The sequence below is a fragment of the Pristis pectinata genome, chromosome 16, assembly GCF_009764475.1.
Source record: "Pristis pectinata isolate sPriPec2 chromosome 16, sPriPec2.1.pri, whole genome shotgun sequence".
Taxonomy (NCBI): domain Eukaryota; kingdom Metazoa; phylum Chordata; class Chondrichthyes; order Rhinopristiformes; family Pristidae; genus Pristis; species Pristis pectinata.
In genome coordinates this window covers 30,188,231-30,205,512 of record NC_067420.1, presented here as the reverse complement: position 1 = coordinate 30,205,512, position 17,282 = coordinate 30,188,231, and the positions used below count along the sequence as shown (strand labels likewise).

Genomic DNA, 17,282 nt, shown 5'->3' with positions numbered 1-17,282 from the left:
TCCATATATACAACATCCACTGGCCAACTCTCATCGATCACCTTGGCCACCTGCTTAGAAAACTCAATCAGTTTTGTAAGATATGACCTCCCCTGCACAAAGCCACAAATACTGACTATCTCTCGTAAATCCATGTTTTTCCAGGTGTGAATAGATCCTATCCCTAAGAATCTTCTCCAATAATTTTTCTACCACTGAGTAAGGCTCACTGGCCTATAATTTCCTGGTCTGTCTCTACTGCTCTTCTTAAACTGAGGATCAACAATGGCTATCTCCAGTCCTCTGCGACCTCACTTGTGGCTAAGGAGGACACAAAGATCTCATTTAAGGCTCCAGCAATCTCCTCTCTGGCCTCTCTCAACAACCTGGGATAGATCCTCTCAAGCCCTGAGGATTTATCCACCATAATGCTCTTTGACAGACCCAGCGCCGTCTCCTCCTTCATATCAACATGCCCTAGAGTATCAGCATCTCTCTCCCTGATCTTGCTATTTTCCAAATACTTTTCCTTGATGAATACTCATTTAGTACCTTGCCAATTTCCTCTCCCTCCGGGCATAAATTCCCCCCTTTGTCCCTGAATGGGTTCAACCCTCTCCCTAGTTCTCCGCTTGTTTTTAAAGTATGCATAAAATGCCCTAGGATTTTCTTTAATCCTGCTCACCAAGGGCATTTCATGGACCCTTTTAGTCCTCCTGATTCACTGTTTAAGTTCTCTCCAACTTCCTTTACATTCCTCAAAAGCCCTGTCTGATTTCAGCCTCCTAAACCTTACATATGTTCAGCCCTGGGCAAAGTGATTACCAGAACTACACCTCCCACGATGCTGTGCGAGCCACGTCGGCGTCCAAGCGCACAAAGTGGTGATCCGCACGCAGCAGCGGGTGACGTGGAGGGCAGGTTTGGCCTACGCGACGGTTGGCGCGCTGTTCCCAAGCGGGAGGGAGGGCGTGCGCCTGAGCTTCCACGTTCCCCGTGCATCGGCGCGGAGCACAAAGGCGCCCGGGGGAGCCGCTGGCGCGCTCGGAGCCGAGCCGCAACCATGCCGCGCGTCTACGTCGGGAGGCTGAGCTACCAAGTCCGCGAGAAGGACCTGGAGAGGTTTTTCAAGGGCTACGGGAAGCTGCTGGAGGTGGATCTGAAGAATGGGTGAGGAGATGGGGGGGGGGGAGTGGGTGACCCGGGGGGGTCGGCCGGCCCGGCCTGGCCTGGCCTGGCCTGGCCTGGCCTGTGCCTCCTGGCGGCCTGGGTTTCGAGTTGTTCCGCCTTGTCTGTCTCGTCGTGCAGCTGGACCGTCCGTGGAGCCGGGGGGAGGGGAGGGTGAGGGGAGAGGGAGGGGGTGTGGATGTGGAATTCTGCCGCGTGGAACGGGGAGAAAATGGCGGCAGCGGGCCGAGAGCTGGTGGTTTGGTGGGGGTGGGGGTGGGGGTGGGGGGGGGGAGGGGATCAGCTGGGGACGCGGTGCAGGAGGTTTTCTTTCAAACCCCCTTCTGGGGGCATCCGCTCCCCTTCTTTCCACCCCCACACCCCCCCCCCCCCCGGCACCCGCACCACGCGGCTGGCCAGAGTGTTTTGCACGCACTAATTCATCCTTAAAAGGGCATTCGCGAGAGGAAATGCAATCCATAATGCAGCGTCCCGTTCCAGTTCAATGCAGAATTGTTCCGGAGGTGAGTGTGCACCAACCCACTTGAGCCAGACTTGCCCTTATTCGATCTGGCGGATTGTTTTTCTTCCCTCCCCCCGGTTGCAACCTTCAGAGCTGTGAAATTTCCACGTGGAGGTTGGGAGAGATCGATTCCATTGTAGATTGGCAGTTCTTATTTACATTCCGTGCTTTAACCTATTACAGATTGTGTTCACCAAACTGTCGCAAAGCAGTAGCATTCGGACGGTTCATGTGACACCTAGGGTTGGGGAGAATCGCAGTGATCTCAATTTTGTATTTCGGGGTTGAGGTGCACTATGAATGTGTCCAAACATTGGACTGAAAGATAAATATTGTGAAAGGTTGGGAAATAAATGGAAAGATGGTGCTTAGTTTGTATCTAGACTTGGTTACCAAAAGAACAATGGAAAGGGTGGGGGGTGGAGAATTTGTGTTTTGGTATAAAATGCCTCGGGGAAACAAATTCCATATTCTCTTCACATTATTGATGGTTACTTAATGGCAATATATATATAATGGTGATTTGGAAAATAACTAGTGTTTTGTAGGAAAGTGCAGAAAAAGAGGTTCAGTGATTCTCTTTCAGAGAGCTGGTGCATGTGTTGTGGGAAAAATGACATTTTTTCCATGTTTTTTTTGCTTTAAGTACTAGGAATTTGTAGTTTTTATCTTCTAGGTTTAATCCACAATATTTTTCATGAAGAATACAGCCTCATAACTAACTTTAACAATTATCCAATAAAGAATCTCAAGTAACACTTTCACCCTGTCTTATCTCATAAACTTTTCCTCTTTGGAATACAGTGACATGTTGTCCATTTTGCCCCTTGTGCCTGTTCTACATTCAATGAGATTGTGGCTCATCTGTGATCTAACTCCGTATACTGCATTTGTCTAATATGATTAATACCAATTGGGTAACAGAATTTTGATTATTTTAACTCTACGAATCTTCCTCTCTCACCCTTCCTTTGGAAGCAATTTTCAAGTACAGTCCAGTTTTAAGTCTTGCTAATGGATTTCTAAATTAAAAGAACCTATGTATTTACTGTTTACACATGGCCTGCACAGATTGGCAATATTTTCATTGTTTTCCTTTAGATATGGATTTGTTGAGTTTGAAGATTCGCGTGATGCAGATGATGCAGTTTATGAACTGAATGGGAAAGAGCTTTGTGGCGAGCGGATAATTGTTGAACATGCAAGAGGACCACGGCGTGATGGGAGCTACGGTGGTTATGGTGGTGGAGGTCGCAGTGAGTAGTTTATTCAACATGATTTTGTTTACTTTTAATGTTCACTTTCTTTAAAAAAATTCCATTGGTATTTTTATTATTTAAATTGTATAACAATGAAAGTATTCATACAAACCTTGTTAATGAGACCTTGATTTTTTAATTGAAAGAATCCATTGCGGCTAAGATGTCTGCCCGTTCCGATTGACTTTGGCTTTGCCTTACATTATGTAGCCTTTGGCGTTTGGCTGACCTAATGGAAGCCATGACGACAGCTGCCTTTGCCATTAGACCCTGGGTGATGACGGTGCCAAGGGTTAGACATATCTGGTTAATCTGAACTAAGTGCCTGTTACCATATGTGTGTTATACCAAACTTCTAAAATCTGCTAGAATGTAAGTACATAATGTAATATTTAGTTTTTAATATTTGCCAAAACATATGCAGACATGCATGGTGCATAATTGTAGCATATAGTATAAATACAAAAAGAGAATGTTGTTATTTATTAATGAGATTATTTAATATTCTGATCTATTTTCTTTGTCTTGTTTAAAATGTTACAGATTAATTTTTTAATTGAGTACTTACTGATGTTCCTGTTAAACCTCTTAAGGCAGCAGTGGTTATGGATATCGAAGAAATGGAAGAGAGAAATATGGGCCACCTGTCCGAACAGAGTTCAGGCTCATCGTTGAAAATCTTTCAAGTCGTTGTAGCTGGCAAGATCTAAAAGTAGGACTTGTGTTTTTTTAAACTACTTTCAAATAAATTAACATTGAAGTTCCATTGTTCTCCAACTGACTTTTGTTTTTTTTTGAAGGATTTCATGAGACAAGCAGGTGAAGTGACTTATGCAGATGCTCATAAGCAACGTATGAATGAAGGTGTCATTGAATTCAGATCTTACTCTGATATGAAACGGGCTTTGGACAAGTTGGATGGCAGTGAAATCAATGCAAGAAAGATACGATTAGTTGAAGACAGACCCCGTAATAGACGCTCTTCCTCTGGCAGTCGATCTCGGTGAGCATATAATTTTAGAACTGATTTTGCAGGTTGATCATGCACTGATTAGTGAAGTAAAAAATGAGAAATTTACAGTTGGAACTTATGGGGAGAGAAGATGTTAACACTAAACTTTGTTTTGATGAAGCATTTTGTCCAAATGGTAACTTGCCTTAATGTGTTAATGTTGTTTCTGGTGTTCTGATGAAAGGTTTCTAGTGTTTCCCTTGTTCAGATGAAATGTTGTTGATTTGAAGCATCTGATGTTTTTTCTGTCCCTACAGATGCTGCCTGACCTGCTCTTTCTTTCCGGCACGTTTTATTTTAATTTTGGATTTCCAGCATCTGTAGTTTTGTTTCGTTGGAGCACAATGGACTGAATCAGAGGAAGATGAACTCTAATACATTATTAGAGGAGGCTGTAGTGGTAGATTCTGAGCAGCCATTCACAGTGGATGAAGAGAATAGAATACATGTACTGGGGTTAGAAGTTTGTACAATGCTCAGCACAAGGATCTGGCAAATAGGAAGTCAGATTTCAAAAATAGTTGAGTTGAATTCTTGCCTTTGTAACTCCTGGTATTACAGGAACCTAACATCTCAATCGTATCAGGGTGGAGAGAAATGCATGGAAGTGCTTCATGAACTATCCAATAAAAAGCAGAGAATATTGTAGAAATGGAGTACATTATTTCAGCCATATAAGGTAGCATTGATGTAGCTGCAGTAGGATGGAACATAGATTGAGGGTGTATGTGCTGACTGGAAGAAAGATGCAACTTGTATTCTTATATTAGCTTTCACTCGCTTCAGGTCTTGCAATATTGGGTGACCAGGTTCCATTCATGTTGCTTAGACAATAGTAAGTTTCTTGACTAAATACTCTGCTTTGTCAATTGAAGGAACTTTTGTTGGCCAAGATACAAGGGAACTTTTACTTCGAATAGTGGCATTGGATACATCCAAAGGCAAATTGGGTTCAGTTTAACATCAAAGATTCCTTATCCAACAGCACAGATTCTGTAGTATTGCACAAAAATGTTAGTCTAGGCACCATTGAACCATGACTGACTATATGAAAGTAGATTTGTTTGAGAGCCTTAAATGAAGGAATGGTTCAGATGGTGTGGTTGCGGATGGCACAGCCATTTGGTGTGGTATGCAGTTGGACTCTTGTTTCTGAGTCAAAAGCAAGTGCTCTAAGCTCCAATCCAGAGATTTCAAGCAATATCAGACTGAGGAAAAACACTATGATGCTGGAGGAACTCAGCAGGCCAGGCCGTATCCATGGACAAAAGCCAGTCGTCAATGTTTTGGGTCAGGACCCTTCTTCACGACTGAAAATAGGAGAAGGGGAAGCCCAATATATAGGAGGGAAAAGCAGAGCAGTGATAGGTGGACAAAAGAGAGGAGGTGGGGTGGGCACAAGATGAAGATAGGTAGATGCAGGTAAGAGATAGTGATAAGCAAGTGTGGGGGAGGACGGGGAGAGCAGATCCACTGGGGGATGCATCAAAGATAAGGGGGTAGAAAAAAGAGAGGCTGGGAAAGAGAAGAAGAGGTATGGATGGGGAAGGTTGTGGGGATTACTTAAAGTGGCTTCCATGTGTTATTGATTGCAGTCTGGTAAGGGGGTGAGGGGTGGTCTTGCACGTTCAATGGTGTTGTCTTTCATTTTGATTGTTTGAACCAAAGCTTAATTTTCCCCCTTTGTACCCAAGGTTAGATGAAGAGCAGGGTAGTGTTCAGTGTCCAGTGCAATTTGCACCTCAAACCAACATTGCCTAAGACACATTTTCTGATCATTAGTGTTGTTGGCGGACTCCAGAAAATAGAAAGGGGTCATTTGGCTCATTGTGTCTGTGCCAAGTGTGTGCAAATTGGATGCAGTTTTTATTTTATTACAGTAGTAACTGTACTTGCATTACAAAAATGCTGTAAGTCAATAAGTTTTCTCTTCCAAGCACTCCAAATAATTTCCTTTCATGAACATTGCATAGATGTAGTTGCATGGGCTGGTGAATGACCCTTTGGAATTTTTGTTCAGAGATGCATTCTTGTTGCTACTTGACAGCCACATAGACCATGCATTCAGAAATTGATTCTGCCACCTATTATGAAATATAATATCTTGATTTGTACATGAAACCAGTAGTGGTGCCCTAATAACATAACCTATGAGAGCATCAAAAAAGCAAGGGTCATTGAGGTTCGGGCTACTTTGCATCTCATTGCAATTCTTCAACTTGGAATCATTAGCACTGGAATTTCCTCAACTAGAAAATGTAGGTACTATGAACCTGTAATGCCAAGATATAAATTTCAATCAAAAGTAACCATCAAAAAATCACTTCACGGTTATTTTGGCGACCATTATTACTTCATGGTGTATTTTATTTCACAGATCTAGGTCTCGAAGTCGTCGTCATTCTCGTAGTAGAAGTCGTAGGAGTAGCCGAAGCAGATCTGGCAGTGCTTCAAAGAGCAGGTCACGTTCTCAGTAAGTAAATTAATTGAATTACTTTGTATGGTAGATTGTTTTCTTGGAAGGCACATTATGTAGCATAAGTGCGAATTATTGGCTTCTTAATAATGTGATGTAACATCCCAGAAATTCTTTTTGATGGCTTTTGAAGTGTGTAGATGAGGAATCAAACACAGGACCTTTCTGATTTGCGTGATATATAACAATGTATTTAGATACTGAAAAATGAAGCTAATTTGAATATTAAACGTGAAGTGGGTTTTATAGGTCGGGCAGCATCTGACAATTTAAAATGGCTTGAAAGATGGATCGGGCTGGTGTTTTGTAGAGGTTGCATATTCCACTCTTATTGCTGCTCACGACTAATGGATCCAGTTGTCATCAGCAGTACTCCCAGGCGAGAGGCCTGACACCTGATTCACTGTCTGCCAGAAGTTTGCAGTAGAATGGTTAGGTGGTGATGAGGTGGCAGGGGCGTCATTCGTCCCTTTCACGGAATATGAGTTTACAGATAAACAGATTTTGCTAAATTGCAAAAAGTCTTAAGAACTGTAACTGAATTCTAGCATTTGTTATGACTTTCAGCAAAATTAAATATCTAATAGTTCAGCATAATTAAGCAATGCTTTCCCCCTCCCAAGAGATGATTGAATAGAGTTCTGGTAGATTCAGCATGTTTTGAGGATGGTGAAGGGATATATAAAGCAAAGGGGATAGCTTTAACAGGATGAGGTCAGGGTGGCTGTGGTGAAAAGCTTTTGGTAAAATCATCTGGTTGAGAGGGGAAAAATAAACATGTAAAAGCTGTGAAATGCAGGTCATAGCTGCAGGAAAAGTCTTGAAGTGATGGTGGCGAGTGAAAAACTGACTTAATATTACAGATGGGTAACCTATAACAGACCTAGCTAGTTCTGATACATAGAGAAACATAATTGTTAAATTTGATATCAGATCCAGAAGGCTGTGGCATGCCCAGATGGAATATTGGGCACTATTCCTTCATCTTCTGTTTGGCCTCCAGCCCTGTTCTTAAAAAAAATCAAGGCAGATCGGTCAGATTGAGATGGAGAATTAAAACAGGCAAGTGGAAGCTTGGAACTGACTATGCAGATTGAACCTGGGTGCTCCACAGAGCAGTCACCAGGTCAATGGATGCTTTTTCTAATGTGATGTTAACCTGGCTTCGCTATTAGAGATATCCTTTCTATTCTCTCCCCCACTTTTTCTCTTCAACTTAGAGCTAACTTGTTTTCTCTCTTTTCCAGATTTAATGAAGGTTCTTTGACCTGAAATGTTGACTGTTGCTCTTTTCACTGTTGTTTTATGATGTGTTGAGTGTAGCATTTTCTGCTTTTACTTTAGATTTCCAGCAACTGCAACTTTTGGATTTTCATGGGTTTCATTTGGGTTGTTAATTTGTTCCAGTTAGTTGTAGGATTTAGCACTAGTACTTAAAATGGTATGTTTTAATGGCTGTATCTTTCAAAATATAACAATTTGTGTCTACCCTGATAACGTTGTGTGACTTGGGGCACAGGTAAATTATAAAAACGAACAGATAAATGAACTGCAGCAACTGGAAATCTGAACCAAAAACAGAAAATGCTAAAATACTTAGCAGGTTGGGTAGCATCTTTGGAAGGAGGAATAGGTTTAACTTGTCAGGTTGATGTCCCTTCAGAACTGGGGGAAATTTAGAAAACAGTAGTGTTTAAATTAGTAGATGAGGAATGGCAAGACAAAGGAAACATGTGCATTAGCATTGAGATGAAGGGATGATGGATGACACCAATTGCTGTCGACTAGTGCTGAAGGATTGTTAATGCAGCTAATCTGTCTGAAGGTGGTATAAATAGAGGGAGGGCAGGGGGAGGAAAAACATTGCTGGAATTATGTGATGCAGAACACAGCAGTTGCTGGAAATCTGAAATAAAGGAGAATGCTAGTTAAAGCCAATACACCAGAACTGGCCAATTCTAACACAAACTTGAAAGGCTGGTTATCTAATCAAATATTATGGACTGCAAAGTAATCACCCATTCTGTTTTAGTTTCTCCACTGTAGAGGAGGCCACTTGGTACTACTCGACAGTCCATGAATTTTTTTTTAAATGAAAATATGCTTCATCTTGGAATGTTTGGGTCCCTGGATGGTGGGAAGAGTAAGGTGAAAGGTTAGGTGTTGCATTTGCATGAGAAGGAAAGATTGTTTTGGTGGAGTTGGAAGACTGAACAAGAGAGCCATTGAGCGGAGTGGACCCCTCTATGTTGAAAAGGTAGTGATGGATATCTCTGGGGTTACCTTGTTGAGGGTGTGCAAGATAGAGGATAATCTGCTGAATCTGGAAGTCAGTAGGGTGGAAGGGGCTGAGAGCAGAAATCTGGGAAATGAAACTGATGTCATTGAGACCCCTTAGAGAAGCCATGGTTAATAAATAGAAAAAAGGAAGACATCTCACAAGTACTGCTGTTTAAAGTGTCATCATCAGAATCATGTTGGAGAAACTGGAGGAATCCAATGCAGGGAACAGCATTGGCGGGAGTGCAGTTAGGATAGCTGAGGGAGTCTGTGGGATTGAAATTGATATTGTTTGTTAATCTATCCTGAGGTGGAGATAGAGACGTAGGGAAAGAGGTAGGAGTCAAAGATGTCCACATGAAATTGAGGGCAGGGTGGAAATTGGCAGCAAAGGTGGTTAAAATTTTTGATTGTGTAGAGGAGCAAGAAGCTACATCATTTTAGTTTATATATGAGGAAAAGATGTTAAGGAGGTGTCCTGAGCTTGATTTATGTAAGGATTGTTCTGTGTATTCTGTGGAGATGGGAGTAGTTTGGACCTATTTGGGTTCCTGTGGCTGAGGGATGGTGATGGTAGAGTGGTTCAGGCTGGGTTCTGTTCAGAGAAGAAGCAGAAGTCCTTTGGCCCATCCTGGTGTGGGTGGAAGATGTAGAGAGATTGGGCACCCATGCTGAAAATGAGGAAGGAGAGATCAGGGAACTGAAAGTTATCAACATGGCAGAGGACATCAGCGCTTTCATGACGTAAGTGGGATGAGACTAGATGAGAAGAAAGAATGGAACCAAGTGTGAAGAAATAGGTTTTGTTGGATGGCAAGTCTGAGGCGCTGAGTTTGCCAGGACAGTCTATCTTGGGGAGGAGGTAGAAGGAGATTGTATAGTTTTAGGGAACATTGAGGCTGGAGGAGAGAACTTCCAAGGAATTGACATTAGTGTTGAGGTTGAGCTGGTGTCAGATCTCTTGCCTCAATTGTTCCTCCATTTACTCCTTTTCCAGATCGATAGCTGCCATTAACAAGCTTTCAGAACCCTCTTGAATTCAAAACCAATCTCCATCATTCTCCATCCTATCAGATTTCCCCTTTGTTCTCTCCTCCCTTCTGTTTTCTAACTTTTCCTATTCATATAAAAGGTCATCTACCTGAAATGTCGACGTAGCTCTCATTTCTCTCTCCAAAAATGCTGCCTGAGTATTTCTAGCATTTTTTGCTTCTATCATGGAAACATGAATCTGGGTTATGGTTGTTTGAAGGTTATCAGCAATATCTACGTTTTGGCATTAATTATTTTGTATGATTCTCATGTTTAACTGGATGTGAGGTGAGAGAGGATCATTTTTCTATTTTTTTAATGGGCAAAGGATGTCTTAATTGTCAGCAGAGTTAAACATTTATAATGGTGCAAGGATCAATGTCCATGCACCTTTTGAATTGTGGCCATGATTAATGTAGCTACTTTTGTATTTGAATTGAGAGATCCAAGCATAACTTGTGGAGTTTCTGTTTCTTTCTGGAAAAGGGTTACTTAATTTCATGCTGTGTCAATCAGCCTATTTTTGGTACTGGCAATGGTCTCACTTGATTTTTTTTTTGGAAATTATCTGCATTTTTTGGCACCCTTTTAATTAGTTTAAGGAGTTTAAATTTGTACGATAGTCCTGAAGAGGTGAATATGGAAATAGATTTGATTTTGCTTCTGATTAGTGAGGGCTCACGAAGAGGATTTGTGCTTCGGATGTCTTCAGGTATTTTTGTCTCCTTACCCATGTATAAATTAGAATGTTGGCAGTTCATATGGTTTATATTATATGGTTCATATTAATTATTTGAATTTAATACCAAAGCTCTCATCTTGACTTCCTGGGAGTCCTTTGTTTAAGTAATTATTATTTGTTGGCATTTGATGGATGTTGGGATATTATTTGGCCATTAGAGCTTTGTGGCAAATTCTGACCTTGTTTTTATTAAATGAAGTGCATGCATGTCTAGTATAAGTTGCTAGATAGAAGTCAACTGGTGGTCCTCAAGTAAATTTTTCTTAGTGGTGGTGAGGGAGATGTGAAGTGCATAGGCAGGTATCAGTTAGTTCTTCAAATTAGAACCAGCTAATATGTAGGCATTTGCACAGAAAACTGCATTATGTATTTTAAATACTGTAAGTCATAACATATTTTCAGATAGAATCTCTTAGTGATTTGTCTTATTAAACTAATTCTGTAAAAAAAAGTTAACTGTCAAATGGAGCACTTATAACTTTATTTTCCTTTTCCAAATCTAGATCACGAGGCAAGGGCCATTCCAGGTCCAAATCAAAGACACCTGAAAGGAAATCCAGATCAAGAAGCAATTCCAAAGTCAAGTCTGATCATGGCTCTCGTTCCCGGTCTCCAAGTAAATCAAAATCTGACTTAAATAATAAGTCAAAAAGCAGATCTAGATCCCCTCAAGTTAATGGTAATGGAGATACTAAATCAATATCTCGTTCACATTCAAAGTCCCGCTCGAGATCAAGGGAAGCATCTGTTCCAATGTCACCAATGAAATCAAAGCCAAAATCAGAAAACTTGTCTCCATCCAACTCTCATTGTAGATCAGTGTCCAGGTCAAGATCTAGATCAATGTCTAGGTCCAGATCTGGTTCTAAGGATTAGCAATAAACTTCTCATGACTGAAGTATGCTGGAAGTTCTTCCTTACAGTAGCTGTACATGTAAATGCAACTTTGAGACTCCAGATTTTTCCAAACTGGTGTTTTTCTTTCTAGTGTAGAGTGCAGTATAGGGATGATTGTATATAAACCTTCTGATCACTAAATTGGTAAGCAATATGGGCAAATACAGCAATGTTGTTCCCCCCCCCCCCCCACCACCACCCAATATTAAAGCTAAAGAAAAATGTGCTATTTGAGGGTAGCATTGATTCTTTTTTTTATTTCCCTATTTTATTGCTTTGAGTGCTGCACAAAATATTGTGCATGAAGAACTGCCACAAAACACTGATAGTTACACTTTAGTGCCAAAACCCTACTTTTTAAATATACAAGTAATGTTATTGAACTTGAGCTCAAATGACCCAATTAAACTCCCTGATATGACGTTTGTGGAGTAGGCAAAGGAATACTTCAATGGAGATGGTAAGGTCATAATTGTGTATAATTCTTCCTAAAATGCCCAATGTCAAAATGTTCTCCACTTTGTGGCAGTTGGTGTATATATTGTTTTGCCGTACATACTAATGATGTAATCTTGTCAAGCTTACATGCAACTGAATATAGCTTTGTAAGCCAATGACTTAATAATATTGCACATTTGTATGGTGCGCAATCAAATATGCATAACTCTCCACATAATATGCAAGTAATCTATTGTAATTTAGGTTGTTGATCTTTGTGCAGGCCAGCATTTACAAATGCATGGATTTTTTTTACACCTGGTACATATTTGAAATATGCATGGTTTCAATAAAATATTTTATTGCAACTTTTGTAATTCTATTTCTTCTGGACTTTGCTGCTTTTTCTTATGTTTAATAAATGCATAACAATCTTCTTAAAGTTAAGACTTTTTATCTTGTTTTCAGCAAGGTCACTATGCCCAAACACTACAAAATACACAAACTTGAGTTCAATTACATTTCAGAAATTGTGCAATAAAATTATGGTGTACTTGAGTGACATTTTTATATCAAAAAATCTAGAAAATACCTGCTAATCTTGAGATGTTTCTGCACGTGTTGACACTGTTACCCTAACAGCAGGATGAAATGTATAACATGTTTGGATTTGATTTTGTGGAAAAATGTAATTTGCTGAGATGTCCACTTTTCTCTGAATCTCTTAAATACACCAGATAACTCACTGGCAGAACAACCTTTAGGTTGAAGGAGTGGTACTTTGCTGAATTTGATTTGTCAAATTTTAACAGACAATTTTCAATTTGGTTAGTTGCCAAATAGTTGCCATGCAAATGTGCAGCAAAGTATTATGCTGATGTGGCCACTTCTCAGACATCCAGTCATCAGGTGATTGATATTGTGGGGTGAATCAGATTGGTCAAAGCCTAATTTCTTGTGTGAGCACCTGCTATAAAGAGGCAAAGAAAGATCAACTACTATGAAGTTCTGGAGACAAGCGATGGCAGATGCTGGCATCTAGACCAACAAACAATCTGCTGGAGGAACTCAGCAGGTTGAGCAGCATCTGTGGGGAGGAAGGAACTGTCAGCATTTTAGGTTGAAAGCCCTGCATCATTCATTTCCCCCCACAAGTGCTGCTCGACTTGCTGAATTCCTTGAGCAGATTGTTGCTTTGGATTTCTCAGATTGAATATTTATAGAGTGTGAAACTGTACACATTGACATACTATAAATTTGAGGGAACATGCTTAAATTCCAAAAGTTCATAAAGTAATAAAATTAGCAACATAGATGAACATTTGCTCTATTTTAAAAATAAAATTAGTTTAAACTTTAAATTGTTTAGACCTACCCAGTCATCCAAGTTGATGAGATTCTGCACAATCTTAATGGTCTCTAGAAATATTAAGTTTTTATTTGGAATAGTGTAATTGTAACATGTCTGTAGTTAAGTAAGTTTGTGTGTAATCTATTAGATAGCAGCAAAAAAATACGCTGCTCAGCTTGTTGCAGTGACAAATGCAGATAACTTGCTGGAGGTAGATTCTGGGGATTTAAACTAGCCATCAACTGTTGGATATAGCTGTTACTGTACTGTAGGCTGTACCGTCAAATGCATTTTCTTAAAGCATCTTTACATTTCATCACTTGGGAACAAATCACTTAGGACCCAAAGCTGAAAACCTGTATTGTGACCTCTTTGTAACACACACATAATCGTGTTTCACGGGGGCGGTGGTGGTGGGGGAAATATTGGAAGACGATATTCTGAGTTTGCCCTGCAACCTTCAAATGTCACAAGATTGCAGGCAGGAACGTACTAAATTGAGCTCTACATACTCAAAGTATAATGCAATCAAAAAACAGAATGCAAAAGTATCCCTGAAGCAGGTCAAATTGAGCACAAAAAAAAGTAAGCCTTTACAATTAGGGTCAAAACAGCAAACTTCCCAAAAATAAGTGAAGCTTATTTGAGCCCGAAGTGTCTGTAAAAAGGAATGGTGATAGCGCCATTGAGAGGGTTGCACATGCGCGCAAACAACGCTCAGTCCCGCAGGCTCAGGCGCCAGTGAGCATTGTATAGGTAAGAAACCTAATCATTTCGGTATCTGTAAAAGAATATCAGTTTTTTTTAAAAAAACAGAACAAGGCTTCCATCTGGCAAAAGCATCTGCATCTGTATAAAAATTATGCAATATTTGTCTCCATTTCCACCTTTCAATTAATGTATTCCTTCATCGCGACGTCATTATTTTAACCAAAAGAAATAAGCATATATTTGCATTTGGTCTCAAATCGGTGACAGTACTGCAGACATTTGATTCAGGTCTGCCTTACGAGGGATGCGGTGGGCATTTGTGAATTGGGTACCTTTTTCATGCTAGTAACTTTTCGCTGGCTACATCTCCTGTTATGAATTAAAGAGACAACGTTGGGAGACGACGATTTGGGGCTTGGCAGGCGGTGCATCCTTCCTTTGAATTTCATTTCAGGGTATTCACATGGACCCAAGTGAAAGACATGTATCCCATTTAATTTTACTGTAGCTCCTGTTCTTGGCTGCCCGACAGCACCGCCATTTTGGTAAGAAATTAAATCTCTTGCATGGTTTTATCAGTCAATAAAATTGAAATGATAATCCCTAATGAATGAGATAGGAATTCACCACACGGGAACGTGGAGATGTAATGCTTTTTTTTTACAGGAATGTAAGATTTAAGCTACAGTTAATATCATTTTCTATTGAATTATTAAAAATGCATTAAAAGTACTCTTAGCAATCATTCTGAGGAATTTTTGGCAGCATTATTTATTGAATATTATAAATAAATAACATTCAATGTTTGCAAGGTATATTTTAATGTACGTGAAAGCTAGTGGTTATTAGGTACATGCCTCATTACCTCGTGAAGTGCAATGTTTGGATTAAATACGTAAAATAGACCAGATTCATCAAATGTGCAGGTACTGAAATATTAGAAATTTCTAACATTGAAAATTACCATCTTGTAATTGAACACATTTATAAGCCTATGATGTTCTAAATTGTAGTCTTAAATTTCCCCAGTGAGTGATTGAATACAGCAGTAATTGATTATAAAGTAATTGGGACAGGGGGAGGGAATGCCTCTTAGGTAAATAAAAAGCTTAAGTAAAACAAGATGAGAGGGTGGTTTACTTTGCAAAAGTATATATATAAGATAAAATGGGTGTCAAGTTCCTAAGGGAAGGCCAAAAAAAATTAAGATTTTAATTGAGTAATGCTATCAATTTAGCTATAGTTTTTGATGGAAAATTAGCCAACCTATTCTCATATTACCAAAGCAGAGTAACAAGGGCTCTGGAGATTTCAAATTTAAATTGAAAGTGCTGAAAACATTTAACAGCCCCAGAAACATTTGTGGAGAGATGCTGTTAATTTTTAAGGTCCATATCCTTTAATCAGCACTGGAAGAATTTTAGAGATGAAGAGCTTTTGCAAGTGCAGAGCTGGTGTAACACAATGAAGGGGTGGGTAAATAGGAAAGGAACAAAAGTGTGTTTTCTTTGACAGGAATAGGCTGGATGGCTGGAGTGATTCATTGATAAAAGAGTGATGGTGCAAGGAAAAAATACATGATTTTAATGAAAGACATAGGGTTCAAGAATACCAGGCTATGGTTCTCATACATTCATTATCTTTGGGGTAGTCACCCATCTATTACCTGAAGCTGCTGTTCAATGAAATTGGGAGCAGGACTTAAGATTTAAAGTTGTTAAGCTTGACGTGAAGACCTGGTGGTTGCAAAATACTTGGTAAAAAGACAACATACTTGTCCTTGAACTTAAACCATATTTCATTGTAGGAGGCTAACAGAAGTGAGAGTGGGAATAGGATGGAGAATTACCGCGGAAAGTTATTGGAAGCTAAAGGTCATAGTTGAAGACTGAATGGAAATATTCAAGAAAACAATCAACAATTCAACATTTAGTTTCTCAAATGCAGGGGGCAGGGAAAGCTGGTTGGTTCGACACAGAGAGTAAAGAACACCATATAAAAACAGAAAATGCTGCAATTGTCAAACAGAGCGAAGTGGGAACCAGAGTTAATGTTTCAGGCTGTTGACCTGTCATCAGGAGTTCATTTCAGATTTCTAGCATCTAGTGTATTTTGATTTATATTAATATGTACAGGATACTCAAGTGAAAGAAGTACAAGAGAATTGCTTGTAAAGTACAAATAGACTGATTTTTATTTGAGGCCTTGGATGGGGGAAGGGAATAAATGAAAGGGTGAGTTCTGTATCTGATCGAGGAGTGACAAAGTATCAGTGAGGATAAGGAAATGGGACAATAGATCTTGGTTCTGGGGGGATAGGGCTGAAGCGTGAGAATAAAGAGGGTGAGGGCCCTGTCAACCACAATGAAAGTAATCCTCAGCCAAGAAAAAGGAATATGTTACAGAAGCTCCAATATGGAACTGGACATTGTTGGAACAGAAACACTTCGACTCATTTCATTACTTTTACTTGATGTTTTCTTTAAAAGCAAATGTAAGAAATTCTGATTATATTCCTGCATTGTTTTGTAAGTTACTTCTCATTAGTGTTGAACAATACAGCAATAGAAATTTAGTTAAATTCCCCCTAAATTTTACATGGATCCAGAATATGTACAGTTCTTGAAACACTGAGAGGCACAAATCAGGCAATAATTGTACTTTGGAACTCTTGAAATCAATTGATTTTTACTTGACCTTTAAAACCTTGAAACAGTCACATTTTTGTGAACTTTAAATGAGGAGCCAATCGATTGTTACCTTGTGACTTTATGAGTAAGACTGATAGTTGAATATTGCAAACTTCACACTAGGGTCAGTCGCAATCGACAGGTGAATCATTTTGAGAATGAATAGCAGAGTGGAAGACCTGATGCCCAGCAATGTGACCACATCCAGTGAAATCAATTTACATGGGGTACCCAGCAACAGCTCTGTTCAGAGCACTCACCTGTCAACCAAAGCCTTCATTATTCCAGGTAAGTTATTGTGTAAAAGGACATCTGTTTATCCATGTCTGCAGATCATCAGTTTAGGACAGAAGCTAATCCAGTTAAGGGTCTTGACCTGAAATGTCGACCATCCCTTTGCCTCCACAGATGCTGTTTGATCTGCTGAGTTCCTCCTGCAGTTTGTTTTTTGCTCCAGTAACTTGCTACAATATCCTTACTGTTTGTGAGACATTGTGCATTTGATAATGGAGTGTTTCAAATATAGGTAAAATAAGACATTTAAAATAATGCGTAAAGAGGATTTCTGTTGTTGAGATAATGGCAATTTTTAGCATTTCAGTCCTGGTTCCATGTTCTGTATGCCCAATCTGTCATTATTAATGTTGACAAGCAAGTATCAAAACTAAAAATATCTAGCTATTAGAAAATGGAATTATCTGAATTTGTTTTCTAAATAAAATAAC

General features: G+C 39.7%; 2 protein-coding genes across 4 annotated transcripts in view; both read left to right on the top strand.

Annotated features, from left to right (window-relative positions):
• Nucleotides 1-888: 888 nt before the first annotated feature.
• LOC127578971 (serine/arginine-rich splicing factor 6-like) lies at nucleotides 889-12,173 on the top strand. The gene is made up of 6 exons (XM_052031574.1): nucleotides 889-1,149; nucleotides 2,771-2,925; nucleotides 3,522-3,640; nucleotides 3,729-3,931; nucleotides 6,318-6,413; nucleotides 10,974-12,173. The coding sequence occupies exons 1-6, from the start codon at nucleotides 1,043-1,045 to the stop codon at nucleotides 11,344-11,346; spliced, it is 1,053 nt and encodes a 350-aa protein (XP_051887534.1). The 5' UTR covers nucleotides 889-1,042; the 3' UTR covers nucleotides 11,347-12,173.
• Nucleotides 12,174-13,794: 1,621 nt separating this feature from the next.
• l3mbtl1 (L3MBTL histone methyl-lysine binding protein 1) overlaps nucleotides 13,795-17,282 on the top strand; it is a 52,442-nt gene continuing 48,954 nt past the window's right edge. The window contains exons 1-3 of one of the 3 annotated variants that reach the window (XM_052031309.1): nucleotides 13,883-13,912; nucleotides 14,376-14,412; nucleotides 16,681-16,845. In XM_052031309.1, coding sequence (XP_051887269.1) covers nucleotides 16,716-16,845 — 130 coding nt within the window. In that variant the 5' untranslated portion in view covers nucleotides 13,883-13,912; nucleotides 14,376-14,412; nucleotides 16,681-16,715. Of the gene's footprint in view, nucleotides 13,913-14,268; nucleotides 14,413-16,680; nucleotides 16,846-17,282 lie in introns of those variants that run through there. The other 2 variants (XM_052031308.1, XM_052031310.1) reach the window with 2 other exon arrangements.

Excerpts from the sequence above, each read along its gene's own strand:
- LOC127578971 (XM_052031574.1), top strand. The coding sequence starts at position 1,043 with ATGCCGCGCGTCTACGTCGGGAGGCTGAGCTACCAAGTCCGCGAGAAG. Across the intron at positions 1,150-2,770 it reads GAGGTGGATCTGAAGAATGG|ATATGGATTTGTTGAGTTTG; the intron begins GTGAGGAGATGG and ends GTTTTCCTTTAG. Across the intron at positions 3,641-3,728 it reads GTAGCTGGCAAGATCTAAAA|GATTTCATGAGACAAGCAGG; the intron begins GTAGGACTTGTG and ends TTTTTTTTGAAG.